The 12817-nt window shown below is 40.0% G+C and overlaps 1 protein-coding gene across 7 annotated transcripts in view; it reads right to left on the bottom strand.

Moving 5' to 3' along the window:
• ubr5 (ubiquitin protein ligase E3 component n-recognin 5) overlaps nt 1-12817 on the bottom strand; it is a 150465-nt gene that overhangs the window by 98887 nt on the left and 38761 nt on the right. For all 7 annotated transcript variants that reach the window (XM_078540007.1, XM_078540008.1, XM_078540012.1 and 4 more), the window contains 3 exons: nt 10191-10371; nt 4115-4274; nt 3278-3427 (listed from right to left, as the gene is read on the bottom strand). In XM_078540007.1, the coding sequence (XP_078396133.1) occupies nt 3278-3427; nt 4115-4274; nt 10191-10371 (491 nt within the window). The remainder of the gene's footprint in view (nt 1-3277; nt 3428-4114; nt 4275-10190; nt 10372-12817) is intronic.

The following is a 12817-nucleotide window of genomic DNA, read 5'->3' as shown; positions in this document are numbered from 1 at the left end:
CCAAATCAAATATGAAGACTACTACTGAAAAGAAAAGTCTTTTCTAATGTATATTAACCCCGATTATTCTCTCCCCACCCAAAATAAAATCTCATTTTAGGCCCAGCCAATTTACCTGCCATTCTCTGTCAATAGGACAGGCAGCCAACTGCTTGTCAGGATAATGTCAGCGCTTACTTGTAAATGACTGCTAGAAGGTGTTCAAGAGCATGGAAGCTGATGTTGTCCAGAACTCCCTCATTTCTTGGAAGGAAGACCCTCAATTCCACTCAAACTCACCCCCCACCTTTCTATTTCAGGCACAAGTATTTAATTTAATTTCAGCTTTGAATGCAAGATTACAAAAAGTGAATGCCAAAATGAAAAATTTAACATTTTGAAAATATCTACAGTACAAAGTATTGCATCTTCTTGAAGTTTGAACAACATATCACAGCAAACTGCATATTTTTTCTTGTTTTGCACATCCATAGACACCATTTATCTTGAATCAGTTTTTGTTGCACGTCCCATTATTTTCTTCATCAGGGAAACAGCATCTTCAACTTTGGAACCAGATCACTTAAACATTCAAGTTTTTACAAGATGCCACTTGTGCATTTTAGACTAAAGTGGCAAAATGGGCAGAAATAATGTGTCCAATACCTTTCAGTCCTGGGACTCTACATATATGTAGCAATGCAGACCAAAAGCAAATATACTGAATCATGACCGTCCATCTGTCACTGTATAAATGTCACTACATTAATTGCAGTAATGGTTGATTTGTAACGTGAAATTAAACATGCAACTAACAATACTTGAAATTTCAGTTCTACAATGATTTGAATTTATCAAACCTATTCTTCCTACACCTTATAACCATGAACATATCATTTCTAAAACAGCAAGAACACTTCAGGTAAATTGAAGAGACCGTTAAAGATTAAGGAAGGGCCAGGTTGTTTTGGAAGACAATGAAGCCATGGAGACAATGGCAGCATTATCTGTGTTCGACTGCTAGTCTCCAAAGTCCCAGGAGGATGTTGAGAATGTTGGGTTGTAAATAGCTATTCTTTTAAATTGTCAATTTACTTCCAAGATAGAATAGAACTGGGGTCTAAAGAATAGCTAATCAGCATTTCTAGCTGGATACAAGGCCCATGTGCTTCACATTGCCATGGAGATGAGCTTTAGGAGAGGAAGGGTTTCTAAGGTAGAAACACTCAGATACAGATCTGGGAGAGCAAGCAGCTACTGGCCAAAAGTCTCTATGGTTCACTACGCAGAAACGCGGAGTGGAGCTCGCACTCAAATTGAATAGGCTAAAATCATGAGGATTTGAAATGAGGCTGGAAGGTGTGCCTAGCTTGCGCTAGAGGCGGAATCTGCAAGAAAAACCCTCATTATGGAAGACAGTTCTGGGGTTAAAAGATACCAGGCTGAGAAAGGCAAGAATGGGAGTAAATCTTCAGGAGCTAAAAATGTCTACTTTACAGGTGTACATTACGCTGCCTGTGAACTGAGTTTTTTTTGGTTGTGTTAAAATTAAAAGTGGAAATTTTTGTTCTGTAATTTAAAGTATAAATTTCCTACTAAAATAGCGTTTAGCAAATAGCATTTTTAATCTGTTTGATATGATAAAAGTCTTCAATTATGAAATCTTGTGATGTTGCCCTATCGACTGGAAGTCTGAATTCTTTTTTTCAAAAACTTATTGGTCTCTACAGGGATCATTACTAAACCTACATCCAGTATTACAGTTGCTAAGTCTTCAGTATACTAATATGACCAAATATTGTTCCAATCTTAAACGAGTTACCCAACTTTAGATGTATTGATAATCAATTTGTACTGACTTTGTTAAAATGGTGATTTTTGTCAGGATCAAGAGGTTTAGTTTAACATACAACCTTTAGGTGCGCACAGGCTGTGTTTGATGCCATATAACATTGCACCAACACAACTGCAAAAAGCTTGTACATTTAACTTAAGAACCGTCTAAAAATATTTAGAACATTAAAACAATTAAGTGTACAAGTTTCTGTAAATTAGAATTTTGGCCTCGCTTACAGCTGCTACTATAAGACAAAGCATACTATTTGTCCTTATACAATACCTTGGTCAGGCATCAGTTGGAATAAAGAATCCAGTCTTGGTCATCTCATAGTGGAGTGATATTGACACTTTGAAAAGGGTACAAAGAAAGGCTACTGAATTAATTCCCAGCTTAAAGCTTCTTAGTTATCAAGATAGGCTAAATGAGTTAGGGCTTTACATTTTAGAGAAGCATAGGCTTGAGGTGGTCAGATCAAATTTTGTAAGATGAATAGATGATTGTGTTTGAGTTCACAATCTGCACCAACTTAAGTTAGGGAGGACACAGGATCATAATTTTAAGATATTCAAGTTTAGATGTCATGAAGTGATTCTCTTCCCAAAGAATAGTATGTTCCAGATGTCCACTATACCAACTCACACAGCAGACTTTCTTTCACTGAATTCCCTTCATGCGGGAGCTGGATCAGTTTCTGGCTGGGGCAGAAATCACCCTACATAAAAGATAGGTATTGCATAGAATTATCAGGGCAGAAGTGATCTCCTGGCCTAGTTTTTAATCACTTGATGTTGCGATGAGGGGAAAATCAATGAAGAATTTCACAGGCTTTGCACCACCACCTCCCAAATTTGCCTAGGTTTTTCACCCATCCCAGAAGATAATATGGTTTTGGGTGGGGAGGAATGTCTACATAGGTATTACACTTCTGTTGGAAATGAACTAGGTGAGCCAGAGATCTTTTCCTGTCCGTCACTGTCCATATGCTCACCTGAGAAATGTCAAGTTTTAAAATAAATACCAAATAACTATAAACTGCAACTAGTAAATAAAGCAAACCACCTGAACATAGTTGTGACTTCTGTGTAAGTGTAGAAACATTGATAACGAAACACACTGAAACTGTGTCTACTAGCAATATCATGCAGAATGCTCAAAGATGAAAGGAGATTATTACGGGGGAAAATAATTTTCTCAAGTTTCTCTATCAACAGTTTACCATGGAAGGATTTTGAAAAACAAAGTGGCAAGGTTTTTGTCTTGCACATGCTATTGAGATATATCCAGCTCTATGGTTTGCCTATAACTTTATAGCTATCAAAGAAGCAATATTACACTAAAATTATTCACTACTCTTACCACCAGAAGCAAGTAAAATAATTTTTTGAAAGCACAGGACAAGGAGGAAAACACCTAGAAAGATACAGAAAAGCTTGTAAAATTATCTTGGCTTCAAAATACCTCTTGATGAGCCTAGTCTGGAGAGAGAAGAGCGACGGAAGGAAGGATAACCAAAATAGCTGATATCTTCAGAAAACATAGCATCAGCATCTATGATGACACTCGGATGTGCAGAATGGATATCTGCATCCAGTAATGACATAAGATCCTCTGAGAAGGGAACATAGCAATGTCAATAGTACAAAAGAAATACCAAGTAAATTTGTTTAAAAAAAATTAAAATTGGTAACATCTATTCCCTCCATAAAGAAAACAACTAACATCTGAAAACATGAATGGAGCACAAAGGATCTTTACCATACAAACTATCTCCAGGGAAAAATTCTCATTACCGTAAACAATTTTAACAATAATACTTCGAATGATTAAGTATGAACAGCATTTCACACATTAAAATATAAGGTGTCCATCTTTGTTATTTGTAGAATCAGTAAAGCAATTTCGAGAGAAGGGGAAATTATATCCGAAACATTGCAGTTATTTTACACACATTGAGCTACAGGCTACAGGCAGTAGCTTCAAACAAACACCTTTTGTCAGACAAACCACATATTAATTGAGGGGGGGGGGGGGGCGTGGAAGTTGTGAGGTGGTCCAATTTACAGAACTTTTTGAAACAGCAATTTATGATGATTGTGAATTAATAGAAACATGGGATGGCACTTCAGTTGTGTACCTCAGGCTCTTTGATGTGCACTTTTGAGGCCTACAAAAACAAAAAATTGAACATGCTCCTCCAGGATATTCCTATTTTCTCACTTCACAAAATTGCAGGTCTGCTAACAACAGAAGAAAATAAAAGTCTGAACCTGAAATCCCAGTATCAAGTTCACAAACCTCCAGGTAAATACGATTCACTCGCTGTATCATCACCATCATCTCCATCTTCGTCATCACGGCTAAGAAGATTGTTTACAGCAAGGTTGACATCCAGATTAGTCCTCTGTAGTTCCCGAATAATAACACTTCTAGACTTGCCTTGCAATACAACTTGTGCCTATTTACAAGAAAAAAATACTTAATTGTGGTATGTAACGAAAAATTTCATTTAAAATGAAAAAGCAAAATGCTACATAAGAACAGATTTAATTAGGTTTCTAAAGGAAAGTTAGGAAAATTCTGCATAGACTTTTGACAAGGACAGTTCCCTGAAGCAAGAAAAAAGCAAAATACTGCAGGCGCTGGAAATCTAAAATAAGTACAGAAAATACTGGACAACCCTCAGAGATATCTGCATTGCTCTAATTCTGGCCTCTTGTGCATTTCCCAACTATAACTGCTCCGCCATGCCTTCCGTTGCTTAGGCCCTAAGTTCTGGAGTTTCCTCCCTACGCCTCTCTATCTTGTGTTTCTCCTTTAAGACATATTATTAAGTCTAGCTCTTTGATCAAGCTTTTGGTCATCTGACCTAATATCTCCTTAAGGGGCTTGCCATTATACTTTGTTTTACAATGGTCCTGGAAGCACCTTTCATAGGACAAAGGTGCAATATAAATACAAGATGTTGTTGTTGAAATACTCAGCAGGTTAGGCAGCATCTGTGCAGAGACAGAGTTACTGCTTCAGGTAAGTAATCTGAAGCGTTAATTATCTCCCTACATGGATGCCGCCTGACTCGAGTATTCTCAGCATTTTGTGTTTTTATCACTAAACTAAGAGCTGCCGCCTTGTTTTCTCTATTTTCAATTAAGCAACAATCAAGTGAAGGTGAAAAGCTAGAACTTTGATGTCCAGATATCAACTTTTATCTTTTAGTTATTTTAAGAAATTATGTACTGCATTCCCTATTCAGGATTATCAAGAAACAAGTTTGTAAACAGCTCAGTTATCCAACTGTCCATCTAACATGGCACGTAACCATTTTTTAAAAAAATACCCGAGATATGAGCATCACTGGCAATGCCAGCATTTACTGTCCTTCCAGAGATGCCTCAACAAGGTGATGAGGGCCTTTTATGGAACCACAATCCATATGAAGGTACTCTCACAATACTGTTAGGTAGGGAGATCCAGATTTGACACAGCGATGATAGAGGGTGTTCTTGAATGCTCCTAACAAGCTGCATCATGCCATTGGCAAACAATAAAAGTATGCATTCAAGCAACAGTTGAAAATATGCAAAGCCAAAAATGAACAATGCCCCTCTTTCAATTACACATGCACCTTTCAGACGTCTATACTACTCATTTAGCCTAAAAATGCATCATGTTGCACTTGCATTACAGGATTACTCAACAATGTAGTTAATGTATTCTTGCTATTGGGGAATTTACCCTATTTACATTGAGAGACAGATTCCATGGCATTGAAAAACCATGAGAAATGTATTCACAAACTTAGACATACACAGTTGTTCAAATTGCAGTTCAAGACATTATTTTCTGGCTTTCAGACCTTCCTCATTAACTGGGGAAGATCTAAAACCAGACAAATGAAATTAGCACTACTGGGCTTGGAGGACAGGGTGAGCCAGCAGTCAGAGGAGATGTAGTCTTTTCCTCTCATTGAACCAGCAATAATAACCTCATTGGGTTAACACCACATTTCCTTCACTGTCACTGGGTCAGAATACTGGAATTCCTCAATTGCAATGTGGGTGCACCTATACATGTGGATTGCAGCAGCTCAAGGTGGCAGTTCACCACCACCTTCTCAAGGGCAATTAGGAATCTGCTATAAATGCTGACCTAGCCAGCAATGGCCACATCCCAGGAAAGAACAAATCTTTAAAAAGCCTCCAGAAAAAACAGCAGCACTTCATTTATAGCACTGCAGCTGAAGTCAGAGCCCCTCTCAAGCAAGAGTGGGTGTAAATTTTAAGTGAAATGCTCAATAATTAATTTCTGTTCCAGTTGCTGTGAGTGTGTGTTCTATGAGCATGTCACTTCCAGTTTACACAAGGATAACAGAATCTACAATGGAATATTAGAAGGAAAACAGGATTGTCTAGTTCAAAGAAGCATTGAAAGTTCGAGGCATTTAGCACTTTGATATTATACGGCTACTGCCACTCTCAGCTCATTTAAATTTACTGTTAAATTACCACTAATTCAAAGTAATTTTGATTAACATACATATTCCATACTATTGCTCGTAAGCAGGTGACAAATGTATGAAAAACTGCAGCAAAACAGCTAACTCGTGGAGTGTATTAAGGTCTTATAAAGCTTTTTCAAATGACCATTCTTAAAAGAGCCAGTGCAGTGTTGGGGCTTTTTAGCATTTAATTTTTAATTTAATATTTTGTTATTTCAAACTTTAAGCACTATTTGTCACCAATTACAGCACTCTATTATTTTTATTTACACAAAAATGCTAAGAATTTGAAATTATAACACTTCTCAGGACAATCTCAGGGCATCTGAAACCACTTTATTGTCAATGGTCCGTTATCGAAATGTACACATTGTTGCAGGGAAATGTATCTTCAGTCCGGCAGCTGCATGGGAAATGCCATGAACAAAGTAGACCACTATATAGTGCCTTCATCAGTCTCACCAAGACATCCTATCATGAACAGAGGCAGCCTATTTAAGCTGGAGAAATTGGTTGCCCACCAAAGCTGCTCAAAGTGATCTCCTCTCTCCATGACAACATGATGAGTAAGGTCAGATATGACAGGGCAATATTGGAAACCTTTGACATCCGCAGAGGGTCCAAACAGGATTATGTTCTGGCACTGACACCCTTTGCCCGTATTCTTCTGTTTGCTGCTGTTAGGTCATCTGGAGAGGGTGTCTATTTACATTCCAGAACCATTCAGCCGCGCTCACTTAAGATCCAAGACAAGTTGGTCTACACTGAATGCCGCACTAACATGCCATATGAAGGAACACTTGCAACAGCAAATGGACAGACTATCATGCCTGTAAGAGAGTTTGGTTTCACCAACATCACCGAGAAAAATGTCATGGTCCAAGATGTTGCCATACCACCATCTATCGGTATTGACAATGTGATGCTGGAGGCTGCTGATTGATTCACATATCTAGGCTCCACAAACACCAGAGTCTGTCACTTGATGCTGAAATCAACACATGCATCATAAAAGCTGCAGCGGTGTTGCCCAAGCTAAGAAAGAGTGTGGAACAGCAAACTGACTGAGAACACCAAACTACAAGTCTACAACAGTGGTGAGACCTGGACAACAAATGCTAGGCAGAGAAAACCCTGAAAAGTTTCCACTTTCACTGTCTCAGGCATATCCTCTGCATCTCTTGGTAAGACAAGGTCATCAGCTCAGAGGTCCTGGAACATGGTAATTCCATCAGCATACATTCATTGCTAAGCCAATGGCGTGCGCACTGGCTGGGCCATGTTCATCGAATGGATGATGGCCGTATACCCAAAGGCCACCTATACAGTGAATTGGCCTGTGCTTTCCTGAGCCATTCCTGTGCTCAAGGACGCCTGCAAACGAGATACGAAGATGGCAGACACTGACAATTGGGAGGCAGTCGCTGATAGCTATGACCACTGGAGATTGACTGCATGAAGAGCATTCGAAGAGGCAAGGGGATAAGAAAATCTCTGCTGGCCAAGAAAGGGGCCCAGAGATAACAGAGGCCAGTGAATCATGCACCTTCTCAGCCCACTGACTTCCTCTGCAGCAAATGTGGTAGAGACTGCCATGCCAAAGTGGAGCTTCTAGGCCACACCAGGCAATCTTAACACAGAGTTGACCACCACGGAGCAAACCATTGTTTTATGAGATGGAAGGCTGCCACAAGTTGTTATAGGAAATACGTTAGCCAATTTGCAGACAAACAGAAATGAAATAATAATCAGAAAAACTATATCATGAAGGTTGGTTCAAGGTTAAATATTGGCCAAGGCACCAGGGCAAGCTTGCCTCCTCCCCATCAAATAATGCCTGGAATCTTTTACATGCACTCAAATGGGGCCTTGGTTTAAACGTCTCATCCAAATGATAGCACCACCTGGAGTGCAGCACTCCCTCAGTAGTTCAGTGAAGTTTCAGCTGGACTGTACACTCAGATCTCTGGGGTGGGACTTAAACCCACAACCTTCTGACTCAAGATTCGAGAAGGTTACCACTGAGCCAAGGTTGGGACTTAAATGGTATTGCCTGAGCATATATCTAACGACAAAACCTTGAACAGTGACTGCATATTTTTCAGAGCGGGGCTTGTCCACCTGCTGACTAAAGCCCTGACATTTATTCAGCAGTGCAGTTTTATCAGCAAGAGGGAAAAACAGTGTGCAAACACCATGGGCACAGTTTAATAGATACTTGCACAATCAAGGCATTTGTTCCTCTGCAAGGATATTTTTATCCAAAAAACTAAACTGGGCACATGTATTTTACACAAATTCATTATTCAAAATTTTGTGCATCACCAGGAAAGTACCAAATCAGTCTGTAGATGGCAGCAACAATGACCCAGTACCAGACTGTTACAAACACATTTTCTGTCTGCTGTCCTAGCCACAATCCTTTGCAGTAGGAGGGAAACAAAAGACAAGTCCAGCAACAGGCGACTTTCAGAAACCAGTCGATACACTAACTTTAATAAAATGACAGCAATGAAAGGAGAAAACGGGACCTAAATTATCCACTCCTTTGTCTGTTTGCACATGTAATGGGTTGAAAGTCTTTGCACATGCCAATTATTATTTTAATTTTGTTTTAAAAAAAGATTACAAGATTGCATGTTGCACATATATTAGTTAGGGCCATGACAAACACACCAGTAACATTGACAAAATATTTTCCACATTTTATGGAGAAGCCATAAGAACAGATTACACCAAGAGGCAACATCTTATATCCTTCCTAGAATTTCAGGCACTAAATAGCTCTAAAATAAAATGGTAATTAACAATATAAATGCATCACAATCTCAATACCAGTTGACAAAATTGAATCCAACTATTGCAAAAGAATTATTAGGTCAGCCAATTTATAAATCACAGTGCACAGCTCACATGTGGAATTTAATGCTTAATATCATATCCTTAGAATTTGTAGCTCAACATTTCAAATTGGGCCATTGCTTTTAAGACCAAATTCTTTTGTCATTCTGTCCCAATCCCCGCTCACTCAGGTCTCATTCATCAAAATTTCTCATCAGTGCCCTCTAAGCTGCACAGATGAACAGCAATCTGGAAGGTACCGCACAGCGTACCAAATAGGCCACACACAAAAATTAGAGGGAACATCAGAGCCAACTCAATTTAATTATTTAAGAACATAAGAACTAGGAGCAGGAGTAGGCAATTCAGCCCTTTGAGCCTGCCCCACCATTCAATACGATCATGGCGATCATTTCGGCCTCAACTCCAATTTCCCATCCTCTCCCCATAACCTTTCAACCTGCTATTCAGCATCCCGGCATCCACTGCATTCTGAGGTAGTGAATTCACAGATTCATGTCCCTTTGAGAAAAGTAATTCCTCCTCATCTCTGATTTAAATCTACCACCCCTCAGCCTAAAACTATGGCCTCTCTTTCTAGAATGCCCCACAAGGGGAGACATCCACTCCATGTCTACTTTGTCTATTCTCTTTAGCATCTTATATACCTCAATTAGATCTCCTCTCATCCTTCTAAACTCTAGCGAGTATAGGCCTAAACTGCTCAATCTCTCCTCATAAGACAAGCCCCGCAACTCTGGAATCACTCTAGTGAACCTTCTCTGAACCGCATCCAATGAACTACATCCTTCAAGGGGGCCAAAACTGTGCACAGTACTCCAGGTGCGGTCTCACCAATGCCTTGTACAGTTGCAACAACACTTCCCTATTTTTATACTCTATTCCTTTAACAATAAATGCCAAAATTCCATTTGCCTTCCTTATTACCTGCTGTACCTGTACACTAGCTTAAAACAAATTTGAGCCTTTGCTTGGCTCAATGGAATGAAGTCCCTTTCCCTAGCAGTTCCCTACCTGTGAGATAAGTTCCTCTGGAATGACTGATGCTGGTATAACTGGCTGCGGTTGACTTCCCAAAAGTCCAGATCCTCGATCACGACCAGTACGTATCACTCTAGTCTGTCTCCTTGAATCTCTTGCCCCTGTTGATGATCTCCCAGACGCCCCACCACTAACTCCAGAACTCCAACGGCTCCTGAATGTGCAATTCATGAAGTCTGAATTAGTTGAACTAATATAACTGAAATTAGAAAGGGGTGAAAACGAAGATTCATACAAGAAACCTGTAAACACGAGAGATTACAAAGTACACACCGCTTTAGGGCTACTCCAGGAGCATTTTATGCATAATAATTTACTCAGAAGCTTCATAGCTTTTAAACAGCAACCGGTAGAAGGGTTAAAATAATGCATCAGCCAACCGCAGCTTCGAACAAGTGCTTTTCTTAGCCTGGACAAATGAACTGCAAATATGAAATTCAAACATGCATTAAATAATGGGGAACTTTGGTCAAAATCTGTTACTTAACAATGGGTATGTCAGTCAGTGAATGTTGGTAATGAAAAATCCAATAACAAAATAATACAGCTGTAGGCAGGGAGAGGGCGAAGGAAACTTAAAAGACATTGAGACAATCTTGCAGAATTAAGCAACGTGCTGACTAATTATATTCCTATATGGTGTTCTGCCATGATACACAGATTATGCAATGCAAACATTCAGCTTCATCTCAAGGAGCAGATTCTTCTGAATGGAGGAGAAATCTTGATTATGTGTCTAAAGATGGGGAGTGGGAAGGAATCAAGGCCATCCTTGGTGGATATTCCAAATTAGCAGGTAAATTAGTTCCTGAATCTTTTGTAAACCTATGTTAGGTGTTTTTGTTAAACAATTCTGGTTTGTTAAGTTCTAAAAATATTCAGGCGCACAGCCGAAGTTCCACATAAATGCAAAAATGTATAATGCATACATTGTGTGTTGAAACTGCAATGCATATCAGATAACAACCAACTTGATTTAGAAAGACCCAGTAACCACTTTTTCTTTATAGATGTGTATGATTGTAGCTAACTTCTCAGGATCACAGTATTTTTCCACAGTAAGAGGCACAAGGTCACAGGAGAGACTTAGACCTTTCTGAGACAGAGGCCGAATGAGTCTATTTGGGATGAAAACAGGAAATGCTGGAAAAACTCACTTCAAAGTGGGAATTCTGTGCACGGGGGAAAGAGGTGCTTTAGATAAGGTTTATGCAAGAAGTAGTGTGCTGAGTGGGGAATTTGGTGAAGGGTGGGAAGAAGGTGCTTTTTTTTTAACATTCTACTCTTTTTCATCCTCCAGTATTTGATTTCCACTTTGGTGCAGCAGAAGAAGCTGTAAACCAGTAATTGGTATTATTAGTTTTATCAGTATTGTAATGTTTACTGGCAGTGCCAAAACCTATTGGGAAGTGGAAGATTTAATAATTATAATTAATTAACATATTGGAGATGACGAGGCAGGTAATGTGCTGCGATTGCAAGGTGTGGGAGCTTCCGGATGCCAGTGTGATCCAGGGTGAACACATCTGCAGTAAGTAAGTGTTTGCGGCTGCAGGAACTTTGGCACCAAGTTATTGAGCTGGAGGCTGAACTGCAGACACTGCGGCATATCAGGGAAAGGGAAAATTGCCTGCACATTTTTTTCCAGGAGACGATCACACCCCTTAGGATGCAGTGTTCTGATTTGGTCAGTGGTCAGGGACAGGATGGTGTGACTGCAAGTGAGACAGGTAAAGGGACCCAGAGGGCAGTAGTGCAGGTGCTTGGCCCTTGCAATTGTCCAACAGGTTTGAGGTTTTTTTTAAGCATCCGCAGTAGTTTTTTGTTTTTTTTAAGCTTGCTTGGATGAGAGTGGGGACTTCAGGGTGGATGAGCTAACTGACCATGGCACCATAGTACAGGAAGCCTTTCAAGTGGGGGGAATTACAAGGAATGTACTGGTAGTAGGGGTCAATATGGTCAGAGGGGTTGACACCGTTCTCTGCAGCAAAGAGCATGAGACCAGACTGCTGTGTTGCCTGCCGGTGCCAGGGTTTGGCACATCTGCTCGGGGCTAGAGAGGAACTTGCAGTGGGAGGGGGAGGACCCAGTCATCGTGGTCTATGTTGGTACCACGACAGACAGGACAAAGGAGGAGGTTCTGCACAGTCAGTTTGAGGAGTTTAGCACCAAATTAAGCAGAACTTCAAAGGTGATAATCTCTGGATTATTACCTGAGCCACATGCAAATTAGCACAGGACAAATCAGATTAGGGAGATGAATGCGTGGCTCAAAGCCTGGTGTGGAAGAAGTGGGTTCTGGTTCGTGGGGCACTAGCACCATTGCTGGGGAAAGTGGGATCTGTTCTGTTGGGGCGGTCTACACCTAAACCATGGTGGGACCAATGTTCTTGTGAGCTGCATAACTAGGGAAGTAGAGAAGGTTTAAGCCTAATTACTGGAGGCAAGGGTCCAAATTTAAGAAGATGTGGTAAATCAAAGAGTACTGACAAGGCAAAAGAGAAAGGTATTATTACGGAAATGAAAAACTGACCGTGACAGGAAGGGATAGAGTACAAATCTAACAGTAAATCAACAGATGAGGCTAGAGGTTATAAAAA

This window comes from Cetorhinus maximus, chromosome 4, assembly GCF_964194155.1.
Source record: "Cetorhinus maximus chromosome 4, sCetMax3.hap1.1, whole genome shotgun sequence".
NCBI lineage: Eukaryota > Metazoa > Chordata > Chondrichthyes > Lamniformes > Cetorhinidae > Cetorhinus > Cetorhinus maximus.
This window is presented reverse-complemented; position numbering and strand designations above follow the sequence as displayed.